The 17,490-nt window shown below is 47.4% G+C and overlaps 1 protein-coding gene across 2 annotated transcripts; it reads left to right on the top strand.

Moving 5' to 3' along the window:
* Positions 1–8,246: 8,246 nt before the first annotated feature.
* AVPR2 (arginine vasopressin receptor 2) lies at positions 8,247–14,684 on the top strand. Of its 2 annotated transcripts, none has more exons than XM_080987366.1 (3): positions 8,247–8,498; positions 11,575–12,430; positions 13,997–14,684. In XM_080987366.1, the coding sequence occupies exons 1-3, from the start codon at positions 8,487–8,489 to the stop codon at positions 14,197–14,199; spliced, it is 1,071 nt and encodes a 356-aa protein (XP_080843492.1). In that variant the 5' UTR covers positions 8,247–8,486; the 3' UTR covers positions 14,200–14,684. The 2 variants fall into 2 exon arrangements, with proteins under 2 accessions (XP_080843492.1, XP_080843493.1); XM_080987367.1 differs by having other exon boundaries at positions 8,247–8,514.
* The last annotated feature ends 2,806 nt before the right edge of the window (positions 14,685–17,490 follow it).

Raw genomic sequence — 17,490 nt, 5'->3', positions numbered from 1 at the left:
CCGCCGCCGCCTCCCCTCCTCCCCCGGGGGTGGATCCCAGGGAGCGGCCGGCCCACGTGGGGGGATCCTTCGGAATCCACCAGCCTTAGCTGTAGCAGCGTTGGAGAAGAGGTGGCGGGGAGCATTTGGGGGGGGGGGTGCGGGCTTAAGAGGAATTAGCTCCTAAGCCAGGGTATGTGTCATTGCTGGATCAATGTCTTTGTTTGCTTGGCTATTTGTAGAACGTGCTGTGCCTTTTAATGACATTTTGCCCAAGTATCGCACTGATCTGAACATTAAAGATTTTGGTAGACACTGCAGCCTGAGTTTGAATTCTTCTTTGAGTGGGAGCCAGGAAACTCTCCTCCACAGTGGCTTTTTTGGAGGTTCTCCTTGTGGGAGGGGCCCCAAAATGGCCTATCGCTTTAAGAAAATACTAAGAAACTGTTAAAGCTATCTATCTATCTGAATAAATTAAAAATGCTTCTTCTTGGTCTTGGCTCTTATGTCTTTCCTGTTACTGGTGCAGACCACTCTTTATTCCTGTATACCAGGCATGTCCAACTCCCAAGCAAGTGCGATCTACTCCCAGTATTAAAACAAATGGCAGTGATCTACCCATTGTCATTGCCAAGAGCTTTTTTGACTGGGGGAGGGGGGAGTGATCAACCTGCGATCAACCTGTTCGACATGCCTGCTGTATACATAGAAATGTAAGACTGTTGTCACCCTGCAGTTCACATTGCCACCAATAGATGGCCACGCACAGTACAATGGGATGGTGGAGCAGCAGGCAAGCAGCCCAGGGAAGCCACAGATGAACAGCAAGGACAGGCTGAGGTAGCTCCGCTGCCACCATGCAGCTCACACCAACACTGCCATTTTGGCCTCAGCAGTGCTGGCCCCTGAGAAGGAGGGAGGCAGCAGCGGATCAGGATGGTTCCTGGGGAGCTGCCCTGCCCTGTCCTTCCTGTTCCTCTGCAGCCTGCCTAGCCCACCTTTTGCAACAAGGAACATAACAGGCAAATGTCCTGGAAAGTGTGGGATACTATCGTTTGATGTGATGGTTTATAACTGCTGCACAAAGAAATCAGAATGAATGCGCGATAAACAGTGGTTGTCATAGAAATTCCCCACATTTTTTTTACAAACAAATCAGGATGTGTGCTCAATAAACAGCTTGCCTGGAAGTGAGTAAAGAGCCTTGTGAAGTGGCGTCCTAAGGATTCACCAATTTATTATGGCATAAGATCGACTAAACGACTAAACAACAACAAAAGATGTAGAGTATTGGTCCACTTGCCTCGCCTTACTAGAAACTGCTGAGTCTGCTCAGACCATTTAGGCCGTAGGGTTGCCACATTTCAAACAGTGAAAATCCAGACAGCAAAGCTGTTGAGCTTTTTTTAGTTTCCCCATACATCCAGATTTCCCCTGAACATTTAACTGATTTCTGCTGCTCACTGCGGTATTCTAGATATGTCCAAGAAATTACAGACATACAGCAGCCCTACATCAGCACTATACATTGAAAGCATTATTGCATTACTTTAAGCAGTCATGGCTTCCCTCAAAGAAACCTGGGAGCTGTAGTTTGTTAAGGGTGCTGAGAATAGTTAGTAGACCCCTATTTCCTTCACAGGGTTACAATGTCCAGAGTGGTTTAACAGTCAACCTCTCTTCCCAGGAAACTCTGGGAATTGTAGCTCTGTGACAAGTATGGGGAGCTCCTAACAACTCTCAGCACCCTTAAGAAACTACAGCTCCCAGGATTCTTTGGGGGAAGCTGCCAGGGATGCTGTAGTTGCATCCTGCATTGCAGGCATTGCAGATCCAGCATTAAGTAGAAGGGTTGACTCTAAGGTCCCTCCCAACCCTAAAATGTTATGATCCTACACAATTTCTGACAGTGGCCACCCGCAAGGCACAAACATATGACTTTCCCATAGCTGCAACTGTTTGTTGCTACTCTAGAGCTTTCCTCCAATCTTTCTGAAGTTCAGAAACTTTTGCGGTGAGATAATAGCTTTATGCCAGGAAATTTCATGCCTCCTCCTATCATCGGCATCAGGGAATGATTATCGCTCCCTGTTTACTGGCCTACCAGGGAACCAAACCATTTGCAGTCCTTGCTTGGACCATTGTGGTGCTCGAGCCAAGTGCAGTTTTCCAGGGGCACCACTTAGAATCATAGAACCGTGGAATTGTAGAGTTGGAAGGGACCCTGAGGGCATAGCTGTCAACGTTTCCCTTTTTTAAAGGGGAATTCCCTTATTCCAAATAGGATTCCTCGCAAGAAAAGGGAAAAGTTGACAGCTATGCCTGAGGTGACCCAACCCCGTGCAATGCAGGGATCTTAACACACGCTCCCCCATCCAATCTGAAACCATACCAGACACAGCTTAGCTTTGCAAATGTGCTAACAGTTTTATTGCTGCACCATCTTCCACAGTGAACAGTGAATGGAAAAGGAAAGTTGGGGTTGGAAGAATGAGGAGATGCTGAGTGTTAGTCTGTCCAGCCCATAAGTGCCCAGGTGTGGTGATAACCCCCACCATGCTTTTTTTATAGAGACAGATTCATGGAGAAGAGAGTCTATTAATGGCACGGAACATGAAGACTGAATGGATCCTCCAGGTATTCTTTGGAACAAGGCTGGCTCCATTTCTTAGGGGGACTTTGGCAAAGTGTCCCCACCAAAGCAGGCTGCAAAGTTCAGTAAGGAATCAGCAGGAGGCAGGCATGATGAGCTGCCGGCTGGGCAAGCGCTCCAGGGAGTGGGCTATTGCAGGGTGAGGCTCCCAGATGACAGTAAGCGTCTCACTGGTTACAAGCTTGAGAATGAAGCAGGCAAAGAACAACACTCAGGATGTTGGCTGATTATATGACAATGAATATTTGTTCTGCATTTATCCTGATTTGCTTGAGGGTGTTTACATCTCTTTCTGTTAGTCGTTTGCTCACTCAACACTTTTCAATGCATTTTCATGTTCCTTTCAATCTAAACTGTAAAAAGCCTATCTGTGGGTGTTTGTTTGTTTTGGGAAAAGTAGATTTCTTATGCTAGAGCGACAGAGCCTTTAATCCAATTTAAGGGTGCAAACCTAAAGTTCTCAGGGATGTGCTTGAATCCCTTCGCCAAAATACTGGCAGTCTGGAGGCACTGTGTGTGTGTGTGTGTGTGTGTGTGTGTGTGTGTGAATGAGAGTAGACCCAAGACATCTTGTTGCCACCAGTTGCCAAACCTTGAAATAAACCATTCTGGTCCTTGGGCTACTGTGGCCATGTGCCCTGCTTTACAGAGGACATTCATCTTTTGCAGTAGCAGGCAACCCTTGGTCTACTAACGCATGCCAGGGACGTGGTGGGAAATTTAAATGCTGACTGCTTTAAGCTGCACATCATGGATTGCAAAGCTGCTGCCTCCCACTGTCTGTGGCAGGACCCACTGACATAGAGCAAAAACTTTGCTGAGGGCCCCCTAAGACTTTGAACCAACCCTGTTCCAAAGTATACTGCGCCTGCACCTGGAGGCTCCCCTTAGTTTTCATAACTGAGACCGCTGCTAGCTCTTCTCTGTGTATCTGTCTATTTTTGGTTTTTTATTTAAACTTAAATTGAGGACTGAGCCATGCTACAGGAGGCTGCACCTTGCTAGGAACCTTCAAGGCTGTCCCAGGAGTACGCTGTGAGAAAATGGATAACCCCTCAGGGTGATCTGTATCTACTGAGTGCGGTGAATGAGAGATTAAACAGGTGAAAGATGAGGAAATTGTTTTAATGGGGATTCCATGTGTTCAGTGAAGCCGGCGACAGCCAGCAGCCAGGGTCCCTGGGAGAGGGCAGCCTGAAATATACAGATCTCCTACAGGGCTCTCAAACTTTAAAAGCCTCCTTAACATTTTGGAAATCTACTGCTTGAGTTTCCACATTGCAACTAAATTGCAACACAGCACTTGCTGGTTTCCTCCTCACCCTGCATTTGTCACGCTATGTCCTATTGCCAATGGTGGTGCAACTCCAAGGGAGAACTTCTGAGCAGGAGAGAGGACTGTTCAGCCTTCCTTTTGCCTTCCAGCTCTCCCCAAAAAGCCCTACCTCACAATTCAGGAGGAAAATGAGTATTGGGGGACTGAGGCAGTGAGTCCTCATTAACCAGCATTTATTTATCTATTTCATATATTTATATACCACTTAATACCAGAACTGTCTTTTCGGGCCCTTCCAGACTGCTGGGGGGGGTTGTTGTTTTGTTTTTGTGCAGGTGTATTCTGCCACATGGGGACACGGGTGGTGCTGTAGTCTAAACCACTGAGCTTCTTGGGCTTGCTGATCAGAAGGTCGGCTGTTTGAATCCCCGCGATGGGGTGAGCTCCCATTGCTTGGTCCCAGCTCCTGCCAACCTAGCAGTTCGAAAGCACACACACACACAAAAGTGCAAGTAGATAAATAGGTGTCGCTCCAGCGGGAAGGTAAACGGCGTTTCCGTGCGCTGCTCTGGTTTCGGTGTTCCGTTGCACCACATGCTGGCCACATGACCCGGAAAAACTGTCTGCGGACAAACACCATCTGCCTCAGCCTGTAAAGCGAGATGAGCGCCGCAACCCCAGAGTCGTCTGCGACTGGACTTAACTGTCAGGGGTCCTTTACCTTTACCTTTTTATTCTGCCACATATCACTGACGAATGATAGCAATGATGGTGGATTTATACTGGACCTTCCACACATGAATTCTGCTTTATTAGTTGCTCTGTGATGCCATTACATCATTAATAATAATAATAATAATTTTTATTTATACCCCGCCCTCCCCAGCCAAGGCCGGGCTCATTGGAAGGAACTTAAGCTCTGTGTGTGTGTGTGTGTGTGTGTGTGTGTGTGTGTGTTTGTGTGTGTGTGTTTGATGCTGGCATCCATCTGTCTCAATAGACAATGGAGTGCACCTCTGCGGGTGAAGCCAAAACACTGCACTGAAATGACATTTCCAGGGCACAAGCCTGAGCAGTGTGTATGGTGGTCCTGGGCTGCCCAGACAACAAGACCCCCTCTTGGCCTCGCTGATGTGGTCCAAAGGAAAGCAGAGCAAAACATTTGGCACCAGCTTGGCTGAAGGAGTTGCCAGAAGGAGGCGTACAAAGCGCCATCCAGCCATCTTAGGGACTCCACTCCAGATTTGTGTAGGGTTTGTCCTGAGCCTTTTCTTCCCCCGGAGATATCCCACAAGGCTACCTTCCCTGGTGGACGAACCCCATCTACCCCTCACTTCCCTTTACAGCACATACAGAAACTGCCTTCTTGACCATTGAACCCACTAGTGGTCTTGTCCACTCATTCTGCCGGAGCCTGTCTCCTCACCAAGGGTTTGAGACCCAGTGGCTACCCTCACCTGGATTTACCAGCCAGTCAAAGCTGTTTCCTAGGATGTGGCCCCTGACATATGCTGACAGCTTCCAGGAGCCACAGGTGAGAGCTGAATGCAGAGTGGGGACCAAAGGTGGATGAATTGCCTCAGAAGGAGCATGACATCTCCCCCCACCAGACGTACGGCCCCTCCCCTTACACTCCATACAGCCCATATGCACCATATATATATACAACAAATATCAAGGACTGCCAATATGGCACCTGTAAGGGCACCTGGCGCCCCTGCCCCTCCTTCTGCTGAAAAAAAGCATTTCTATGGTAGCCAGTCAGCTAGGCTGTGTGTGGGCTCAGTTGCAACATGAGTGTGTGGTGCCCATTTGTAAAGGTGGCCATGGGCTCCCAAAAGCAGGGCAATACAATAAAAGCAAAAACATAACACAAACATAGACGTATGAACTGCATCAAGCATGACTAACTGAGGCAGGAGAGGTCACCTCACTTCTTGGGAGTAGAATCATAAGCACACAGGGGCCCTGAATCCAAACAAAGCAGATAGGATGCCCAGTGAACAGCAGGCATGGCATCACTCCCATACCAGCTTTGGACAAAGCAGTAAGGACAAATGAAAACAGAACATCTGGAAGCCCCCTAGTACTTCTAAGGAGGGGGAGGTTGGGGAGGCGAAGGAGCTTGTTTCAGGCCTCTAGAATGAAGCAGATCAGGGCAGGAGGACTCTGGTACATCAAGGGTCAAGTGCTGAGGACCGGGAGGCTAGTGTGCTGTCCAATTTTCTGAATTGCTTCTCCTCTGCCAGTTGGCCAGGACCTACCCTGAGTTGCATAAATTATGTTCTGCAGATAAAGTGGGAACATACACACAAGACACTGGCCGGCTGCCCACTCCTCTCAACCCTGCCCCTCCCGGCTCTCAACAAGGCCATAAAAGGGATAGGACTGAGAAGAGGGTTGGGGGAATGCTGGGGGTGGGGAGCAAGGGAAGGGCAGAATTTCAGGAGGTGCTTAGAGCAGGGGACCCTCTGGATGTTGCTGGACCCCAACTACCATCAGTCCAAGCCAGCATGGCCAATGGTCATGGGGCAATGGATTGGGACCTGTAGTCCAACAGCAGCTGGTTCTCCATCCTTGACTTAGGACAGTCTTCAACTTGGGGCTCTCCAGATGTCTTGGGAGTTGTAGTCCAAAAGGCCAAGAAAAAGGTGGCAACCTCAGGAGACAAAGGGCTTATCTGTACCAGTGGTATAGTGCCAGAGCCAGTGTGGTGTAGTGGTTAAGAGCAGTGGACTCGTAATCTGGTGAACCGGGTTCGCGTCTCCGCTCCTCCACATGCAGCTGCTGGGTCACCTTGGGTCAGTCACACTTCTCTGAAGTCTCTCAGCCCCACTCACCTCACAGAGTGTTTGTTGTGGGGGAGGAAGGGAAAAGAGATTGTTAGCCACTTTTAGACTCCTTTGGATAGTGATAAAGCGGGATATCAAATCCAAACTCTTCTTCTTCTACTACTTCCTCTTGTCCCGTGGGAGAGCAGGCGAGGAGGAAGAGGAGAGGCTGCCACCCCTGAGGCCCAGCCTCACATGACATGCTGGCTCTGAGGGGCAGGCAGAAGGGAGGGCCCCCTGAAAATGCTTTGTGCACCTGCATATAATCTTGCTCCTTTCTGAAATGTATTTAATGGTGTGTGTTTTTCTTTTTGTAAATCTACAAAAGAATAAAATAAAATACAATTGGGGTGAAGGGGTTTTGTCAGAATGCAGAATGTTGGAGGGCTTGTGTGCGATGTCCCGTTGGTGTAGCGGTGGAGGAAATGTCCCTATTTTCATCTGAGGAATGTTGGAGGGTACACAGTATGCCAGATATTATCTAGATTCTGTCATTCATTTATTTCTTGGATTTAGGGAGCTCCCCCCCCCCCCCCGCCGCTGCCACCGCCATACACATAAATAACACTATGAACCAAGCTGTGGCTTAGAAGGTGCAACTGGAATCCCTGGGCCTGGAGAGGAGGATGGGAAGTAGGGTAGGGAGGTGGGCATTCATATTTCTCTCCCATGTTACCCAAAGTGAGATTTTCAGGCCTGCAGTGGTGATACAATCTCTCTGCCCCATAACCCCATGTCCGATAAGGTGCCAACTGATGTGGAAAAGAAAGGAAGGAACTTCATTCCTTTAAAGTAAGGCTTGGGAAGCAGCACATATGCACGCGTGGGATTGGTAATCCAGGGCTTCTTGCTTCCATTCAAGTTAGCATTCGGTTCCTAGTTCGGACTCCTTTGCCTTTAATAGCTGCATGGAGCAGGCAGAGCATTCAGCAGGTGTGGCTTTCCCCCGGCTCCTCTGATTTCCTGTCTGTAATGGAGCTGCTAAAAGCCAAATGTGCACACACCAAGGTTTGCCAGAAATGAAGGCGATGGCCTTAGTTCAGGCCTACACAATGTGTGGGCCATAAAATGCGCAGGCCTGCCCTGGAGGGAAAGTGGAGTCTTACTGGTTAGAGCATGAGGGACTTGGAGGTAAAATGCTTTGGTCCTAGGAGGCCCAATACAGTCACACGGAAGCCAAACCATTCTGGATGTTGAGGTTTCCAAGCACAGAATTGGGGTGAAGTTGGCACCGAGGTCCATGTTGTGATCTAACCGTTCACACATTTGGTGGCGTGATCGTCCACCAGCCCTTCTCCTGCTGCTCCTCCTGTTTCCTGTAGGGTCTCCTTCCCTCTAGAGAGAATCCACCCATTGCAGAGTCAGTGTGTTTGGCACTGGGTCAAGTTCTGTCAGCTGTGTTGCCCAGGGGGTGGGAAAAATGTGGCTCAACTGGCCCTCTCCCCTTCACTGGCCCCCTCCCTTCCTCTGCCCCTCCCTCCCTCCCTCCCTCCTAGCTACCCAAGACTCTGGCACGGACTTTCTCACCAACGTTCTCCCTGAGAGGAGCATTGCAGCATCCTCACTGCCAAGATTCAGGAGAGAGAACTCGGAGGGCTTCAGGAGACGCCTCTCAGAGGGATGTATCCAGCATCTCTTTGAATGGACCACAGCTTCTCTTTCCCTGGTGGGTTCTACAAACGAGCTGTGGGCAGCAAACATGGTGAGGTTTCACCTCTGAAGCTACTTGCCAGCTGATGCTCTGACCATGGATGACCAGGTAACTGCTTGAACAGGTAACGCACCAAGGTGGCCCAGGTTTGCTCTTGCATTCTTGTTCTCGGTGAGAGTCCAGCCCCACTGTCTGCCCCACGCACCCTCATTTTATTCCACTGGGCACTCCTGCAATGCCTCTAGCTCCTCACACCCCACCCTCTGCTTTTATTTATTCATTATTAATTTCATAAAATTTCTATATCGCTTGATTGTAGAGAAAACCTCAAACCACTTTTACTCTGCTACAGAAACAACCTTACTATGAGGCAAGTTAACAGTATAGCAGGCAATGGAGAGACCTGACTTGTGGGGCATGATAAACCAGGACTTTGTCACATGTCTGGCTGGCTTGATGCTGACTGCCTTGGGAACAGTATCTCTTCATCAGCATCTGTAGAATTAGGTGTTTGGTGAACTCTCCGCCCCCAAGTGCAAATGAATTATAACTACATCTGGGGGAAGTTGTGGAGGAGCCAGTTGCTTGTGGGGAAAAGAGGGGAATAATGCAGTTGTGTTGCATGCAGAGTGTCCTAGGCTCAATCCTTGACTTCTCTGGTTGATGGATATCTGCGCTGCCTGTGACCTTGGAGAGCTACCAGTTGGATAGGCAGGACTGGGCTGGATGGGCTGACAATGTCTGACTCCTTGCAAGGCAGCAGCTACATGGTATCCTCTTTGACATGGGGGTACCATCAGACTTGAAGGAAGCAGTTGATCTATGTATCTGCAAGGTGAAGGGCTGAGGGAGAAATGCCATCACTTGCTGTCTCCAACTTAGCCGTGTCCATTCATATGCTGCTGCATTTCCCTAGGAAATTATGAACACTTGCCAGGGAAAACCACCTGTTCACATTGCCCAGTGCATAGGATCCAACTCCTAGGGGCCAATAAAATATTTGATGGGTATTTCCATTCAGCAGTTGTGTGTGCACCACATCAAGTGATCAATTATGCAAGACAGGGCTTACTTATCCCCCCCCCCCCCTATTTTATTCAAGTTGGCACCCTGGCCCAGTGGCCTCTAAGGTGGCTTGTAACAGGCAGGGGGAATTCAATTTATGTTATCTTTCAAAGTTAAACCTACCAAATTTGTGTGTTCCAAAACACAACCATCCTTTGAAATGCACGCTTCTATGAATTTTGCAGTGCAGTTCTTCAGCCAAGTAATGTCTACAGCCATGCATATTTTAGCATAATGTGCTCACCAAAAAGCATTTATTAGTTAAAATTACAAATAAAATGCAGTTGGTTTGCAAAAAATGTGTTCCTTAGGCAAAATCGCATGGAAAAATTAGAAGACATTTGTGCCAAAATGCTGAGCTGGGGGGACGTATTATTTAAAAATGCAGATTTTTGTCCCTTTCTGCTTTACCAATGGGCAACTGGTAGGGCTTAGGGCCACACACTTTTTTTAAAAATTCTACTTTTGTGGAAGTTTTGTATCTCAGAAAATGTTCATCCCAAATATTGATTAAAAATAGTGCACACACAGGTAAACAAATGCCCCACAATGGGGCGTGGAGACATTGAGGGGAGGCAGTCAAGACCCCCACTCCTTGTACAGTTCACTCTCCGTACCCCCCTCTGCTGTGTATGGAGAGCAGTCATAGAGCTTCCCTTTGCACTCTTGGGGTAGCGTGCCAGTATCGCAAAGTGATGTGAACAGAGGAATTCTGGGGTGGAGAACAAGCCCCATGCATTTCAGACTCTTAGTGTTCACACAGTGTTAAACAGCAGGCTAATCCTGTGTCAGATTTCCCAAGAGCAACAGTTGAATTCCAGTCAGGGCCAGTTCTGATTTTCTCTGGTCATAGTCAAACACACACACACACACACACACACACACACAGTGCATTGGGCTCCGTTCCCACCCTGCTGATCAATTGCGCATTCAGGAAACATCCCCAGCCATTAGCTCCCGCTGAGGAAACATCAGTCAACCATCCCTGATTGTTAGCAAACAACCCATGCAAACAAAACATGGCAGCCGTTACAATACCAACTTTCAGTAAAACACCTGAGCTGGGTTTTTATTGGGTTTTTTTTCAATCTGTCAAATATGAAAAGCATGCCATTCCCAGTTGATGAGGTCAAGGCAGTTGGTGTCGGAAGCTTGAAGTGAAAGAAGAGAATGGTTGCTGGACCACCAGGAGTGTCCAAACATTCTGTCCCTGGCCTGCAGGAGAGCCGATATGGGATACCGGGCTGGACGGGAGACTGTGCTGAGAACCCCGGCAGGCATGGAGACAGGCTAGCTCAGCTGCTATGGGGCAGCAGTGATTTTGGGATAGCAATGGGGGAGGCATTTGATTCAGTTCCCATTTAAGGTGGACTTGCCTACTTCACATTTTCTGAACCAAAACACAGCCACCCTTCAAAATTCACACTTCCTCAAATTTTGCAGTGCTATTCTCTGGCCATGTTCTGGGTACAAAAATGCACATGCTAGGGCAAAGTGTGCATACAAGTGCAAATATTAAAATAACATGCAGAAATCTGTTGCATTAGGGGAAATTGCTTTGCTGAAATGTGTATACTAGGCTAAGTTGCATAAAAGACTCTATATCTTAAGAGAAATTCACATTAAAATGCCAATGAATTTTCACAAGGACCTTTAAAAAAATCACACACTGATGTGGAAATGTAGCAGACTGCTACAACTGAGAAAATTAAAAGTAGAGGGAACCTGAAGTTGGCAGATTTGCCCTTTCCTATTTAGGTATTGTTATAATTGCTCTCTGTTTATGATTCTGAGTTGATGAATTCAGATTCTGCATGCACCACAACACCCATCATCATGGCAAAGGATGATGGGACTTGTAGTCCAAAACTTCTAGAGGGCACTATGTTGGCGAAGTAAGTGCTGTCTCCAAAAAACCTTATATCGCAATAAACCAGACTAATATCCTGCCCTTGATTCCATCCTTGTGTACCCTTGAGTTGCAGCAGTGCATCATTTAATCACGCCTCTGTGTTTCATCCCTGTGTTTGCCTTTGAAGTGCTGAGTTGGATTAATGGGTGTATACCATAACGTTGTTTGGATGTTCTCCCCTCCCATTCGCCCTCTTACCTTCTGCAGAAGCAAATGCTCAACGCCTCTTCCACGCTGCCTGTCCCCACCTCCAACACCTCCCTCCCTCTATCTGACGACCGGGACGACGCTCTAGCCCAAGTGGAAATCGCCATCTTGGCCTCCATCTTCCTGCTAGCCACTCTGAGCAATGGGCTGGTGCTGGGAGCCCTCTTCCGCCGCACTCGCCGGGCCAGCCCCATGCACCGCTTCATCTGCCACCTCTGCCTGGCCGACCTGACCGTGGCGCTCTTCCAGGTGCTGCCACAGCTCATCTGGGACATCACCGACCGCTTCCAGGGCCCGGATGTCTTGTGCCGCGCCATCAAGTACTTGCAGGTGGTTGGCATGTTTGCCTCTTCCTACGTCATTGTGGCCATGACTTATGACCGCCACCGAGCCATCTGCCGGCCCATGCTGGCTTTCCGGAAGGGCCCAGCCAGCTGGCATCGCCTGGTGGTGGCGGCATGGACCGCATCCTTCCTCCTCAGCCTCCCACAGCTCTTCATCTTCTCCAAAACCAAGCTGCCCAGCGGAGCCCACGAGTGCTGGGCTCACTTTGCAGAGCCCTGGGGAGTTCGGGCTTACGTCACGTGGGTGACTCTGATGGTCTTCGTCTTCCCCACTTTCTTCATTGCTACCTGCCAGGCCATGATTTTCCGTGAGGTCCACCGCAGCCTGCGCCTGGGGCCAGAAGGAGCATTGCGGGGCCGGGACAGCCGGCAGGGGCCCTCCCCCATTTCCGGGGCTGTGTCCAAGACTGCAAAGATGACCCTGGCCATTGTGCTTATCTACGTGTTCTGCTGGGCCCCCTTTTTCCTAGTCCAGCTGTGGTCTGTGTGGGATCCTCAGGCCCCGCTAGACGGTGAGTCGTGCAGCAGCATAGGGTGTCAGGTTCCAGACTACAAAACTGGCATCCACCGCAGCATTTCAATCCACACACACATTTGCTCTGCATTTCTGGGCACAGATCTGGGCTTTTCAGGTATGGATCCAAGTGCTTCCCCTCCTCCACAAAAAACCCCTCTTTACCATTGTATTGGAACAAACTGCAATCCACCCCAAACTTGAATTGCTGTTTCTTTCAATTCAGCATTAAAGAGTGTGTTTTCCTGGGGGAAATGGCAGGGCAAAAAAAGAAAGCAGTTGGACCAGGAGCAGGAAAGTGTGCAGCTGTGCCTAGAAAGCAAATGGTAAATGTGGATGAGCCCTTAAAAGCACCTTCCTCCTTCCTTCTTATTGTATGCTGAGCAGCACAACAAGGGCACATGAAAAAGTTCAAGGTTACAGCTAGGACACTATTTCTCTTGCTTTTTTAAAAAGGTCTGCCACTTCTTTACTTCCTTCTGTTTACAACTGTGGATCCAAACTACAGGCTATGTTTCACATATATAAAAGCATTGTTTGCTCTTTAAAAGAAATAAGCACACACACAGCTACACACCCTGCCAATCCAGACCACAGCATGGCAGGGAGGGACTTCAATGCCCCCCCCCCCCCGCACTTTCCTCCAGCTTTGGGAAATGATTGGGAAAATGGTAGGGGGCTAAGCACCACTATCATGATCCAGATCAAGGACTCCCCATGGCCAGCTGTGGAGACGACTGTCAGCGTGCATCTGGGGCCTGAAACAAGCTCCAGAGTTTCAGCCTGGCCAGCTGGATCCCATTTGTGGTCTAGGAACCTACCTGCTGCCTCCTGTTCTCTTATCTCACTGTTCCATGACCAAAGATTCCTGCAATATTATTTTCATGGGCTCGGTGTAAATCATGACATGGCAAAAGGCGGGTGGCAGGGTGGGCACTTTGCATGCACTGTATTGAATTCCATTATCTGTCAATGAAATTTAAGCACAGCATATGGACTCATATTACTTCAATTCTATGCCTAATACACAGTCCTACTGGACCCTCCATTGGGAGTTGGGGACAAGCAAGGATAAGGAGGGGGAGAAGGATTAAAAGGAATTTATATACTGCTTTTCATTTTGAGAAGAAATAGCAAGATGGTTCACAAGCCAGTTAAAGCCACCAGCAAAACAATGGTGCAAGCGCAATACAACCTGCAGTGGAGCTGGCAGGGAATAGAACTGGAGGGGGTTGTCTCAGCCCCCAAGGTGCATTCTCTTAAAGATTTTACTTCCTGCCAGTGGAGAGATGGGTGGAGATAATCCCACACAGGATCACATTTCTTCCCTATAGGAGAACAATGGTTTTCAGCTAGGGATATATGAGGTCTCTTTGGGAACGACATCGCCTCCCCTGGAAGCCCCCAAACATGTGAGCAGGCTGTGGTTACCCAGTGTTGGGAGAACTGTACTCTATCTATTCTCAGAGGTGCCCTTGCCTTTATTATTTGTCTTCCAGAGCATGTCCCATGGCTGAGCTCTTGCAATTCCCAGGCTGACCCTTGCTCCTTTTCTCCTCTCCAGGTCCAGCTTTCACCCTGCTGATGCTCCTCGCCAGTCTCAACAGCTGCACCAACCCCTGGGTCTACGCCACCTTTAGCAGCAGTATTTCGGGTGAGCTGCGACAAATCTTTTGTCCCAGACTGGCCCGTCAGCAGATTAGTTTCCTGCATGAGGACTCCACCTTCACTGCCAGCTTCTCCCTGGGACGGGATGCCCTTTCCTGAGCCAGAGCGCCACTAACACCAATGGTGCACCTAGCAAGGAATATGTTCCTTCTGCTGAACAGTGGCTTCAAAGGCACTGGGGCTTGGCCAGAAAGGTGGAAGCAAAAGAAACCCCCAAAGAGGAGCGCCACTCTCTCACCAGCCAGCTCTATAGGGTGGAAGGATGCCCAGCTTAACAGAGAAGCCGGCTCCAAGGACACAGGGGCACTTAGGACGGCCGGAAGACCATTGTTTTCAGTGCCCTCTGGAACCTGTAAAGCAATGCCTTTCCCAACCCTGGTGTCATCCAGATGTTTTAGGCTACAACCCCAGCTGTGCTGGATGGGGCAGGTAGGAGTTGCCGCCCAAAACATCTGGAAGGCACCAGGTTTGGAGAGGCTGGGCTAGACCAAGCCACCTTATTAAACACTGCAGCCTTTTTAAGTGAAACATCCTAATATTTTGTAGGATTTTCTCTTTTTCATGCTTAGAAGGGGCAGGTGCAAGATGAGAGGCAGCCCTAGCATAGAGCAAAAGAAAGCAGCTGCCTCCTGGACACCATGAAGGTGAGGAGGCAGCTAATATCCAGAGCTAGTTCCTACCTGCTGAAATTAAGGAACCTGACTTAGGGGTCATCCACACTTCTGCTTGTTTCATGCTGAGAAAACACAGGTCTGAGCGGTCTTCCATTTCTCTTGTGCTTTGGAGGCACAGGTCCAAATAGTTTGTCCCACAGCTTTGCCTAGGAAACCTGCTGTTTACCACAGAATCCGAACAAATGGTCAATCCACAGAAAAACCAATGGACGTTTGTTCTGATTCAACGATAAACAGCAGGTTTCTCTGGGAAAGCGGCAGAACAGGTGGAAGTGTGGACGAGCCCTTGGTCATGTTTATCAGCTTCAGTGGGTCTACTCTGAGTAGGACTAGCATTAGATATCAGCCATTGATTTGATCCAAGCGCCCAACAGGTGCTTGCCCTTTATTCTAGGATTGCCATATTTCAAAAGCTGAAAATCCAGACACAAAGTTGTTGAGCTTTTTGAGCTGCACTTCCAGCACTGGTTGCCAGGTTGCCATATGGCTGGAAGCTGTTGACGAGGGCTGATTGCCAGCTATGTCCTGGAAATTCCAGGCATATGGCAACCCTATTTTATTCCAATGTGGCTTCTGCAGAAGAACCTACCACTGGATGGTGCCCCATGTTAAACTGGTGAGGAGCTGGGTTCCCTTCCTCTTCAGAGAACAAACTATCTTAAAGGCAAACGAGCAACCACAGAGGTAGCAAGTCAATACTGACAATGCCTATAGGGCATATGAAGGGAAGACCAGAAATCAACTTGGAGAACAGCACTGCAAAATTTGGAGAAGTGTAGATTTTGAATGATGGCTGCATTTCGGGTCATGTATTGTTTCAGGAAGTGTGAAAGACCTAATGAATAATATTCTGGCAAATGAAAAGCTTCCGAAAACCTTGAAGGACAGCTTTATTACTCTTATCCATAAACAGGGATCAGATGCCTCAAACATGGCCAATTACAGACCCATTGCACTGCTAAATAACGATTACAAGATATTCACAGACATTCTTGCAAATAGATTAAAAATGGTGCTGAACAAGATAATTCATAAAGATCAAACCGGATTTCTTCCCGGACGATTTATGCAATCCAATATTAGATGTGTGATTGATGTATTAGAATATTTGGATATTAAAATTGATTAAACAGCAGCTATTATGTTGGTGGACGCTGAAAAAGCTTTTGATAATGTGTCCTGGAAGTTTATGGAAAAATTAATGGAAGAAATCGGACTGGGAGAAAATATTTGTAAAGGAATAAATGCCATCTATTCGGAACAATATGCAAAATTGATCATCAACGGAAGAATTACTGAGGAGTGCAAAATAAACAAGGGAACAAGACAGGGCTGCCCACTGTCACCACTGATATTTATCTTGGTGATGGAAGTCTTGAACAATCAGATAAGAAAGGATGAGCTTGTTAAAGGCATCACTCTGGGAAACAAAACATATAAAATTAAAGCTTTTGCGGACGATTTACTTGTTATGACTGAAAACCCTAAAGAAAGTCTGAAAAGAGTGCTGGAATTGATTAAAGAATTTGGAGATGTGGCAGGCTTTAAACTGAATATAACAAAAACAAAAATGCTTGTTAAAAAATGTAACCACAGAAGAAAAGGACGACTTAGAAAAAATATTGGGCCTGAAAATCTCTTCAAAAGCGAAATACTTGGGTATTTGGATTACCCCCAAGAACATAAACTTATTTCAGGATAATTACACCAAAACTTGGTTAGAGATTAGAAAAAACTTGGTAATCTGGAGCAAACTAAAATTAACATTTCTGGGTAGGATTTCCATTATAAAGATGAATGTGCTTCCAAAATTAATCTTTTTATTTCAAATGATTCCGATACTGGGTGAAGCAGGTTGTCTCAAGATATGGCAAAGAGAAATTTCCAAATTCTTGTGGGAAGGGAAGAAACCTAGGATTAAACACCTGATCTTAATAGACATAAAAGAGAGAGGAGGCTTTTCCCTACCCGATCTAAAACTTTACTACGAGGCTGCCTGTTTCACCTGGCTAAAAGATTGGTGCACGTTGCAGGATCCGGACCTCCTGGACCTGGAAGGTTTTGACAACCGTTGGGGATGGCATGCCTACCTAATATATGGAAAAGCGAAAATTCATAAAAAATTTACCAACCATATAATAAGAAAGTCACTCTTAGCTGTATGGGAAAAATATAAAGACCTGATGGAGCCTAAAGTCCCGTGGTGGACTTCTCCAGTAGAAGCCATAGCAGTAAAACGGAAAAATACTCAGGAAAGCTGGCCAACATATAAAATACTTCTAAAAAATGAGGATAACCAAATAAAATTAAAAAACTTTGAGGAGATAAGAGAACACATTTCAGACTGGTTCCAATACCATCAGTTATTTGAAAAAATTAAATCTGACAAACAAAAGGTGTTCTCAGCAGAAATTTCCTGATTCGAATCTGATCTTGTAAACTCTAAAAGAAAAACTCTTTCCAAAACTTACCGACTCCTCCTTGACTGGACAGTCAAGAAGGAGGAGGTAACAGTGGCAATGGTGAGGTGGTCCCAGGATTTTGGCCATCCAATAACCATGGCCCAATGGGAAAATTTATGGAAGATCAATTGGAAATTCACAAACTGTTACACAATTAGAGAGAACTTTCAAAAAATGCAACATCGATGGTATCTAACACCATGGAAACTTTCAAAAATGTATAAAAATGTGTCAAGTAATTGTTGGAGATGCGG

Source organism: Podarcis pityusensis (genome assembly GCF_964106645.2).
Source record: "Podarcis pityusensis genome assembly, chromosome: 17".
NCBI lineage: Eukaryota > Metazoa > Chordata > Lepidosauria > Squamata > Lacertidae > Podarcis > Podarcis pityusensis.
This window is presented reverse-complemented; position numbering and strand designations above follow the sequence as displayed.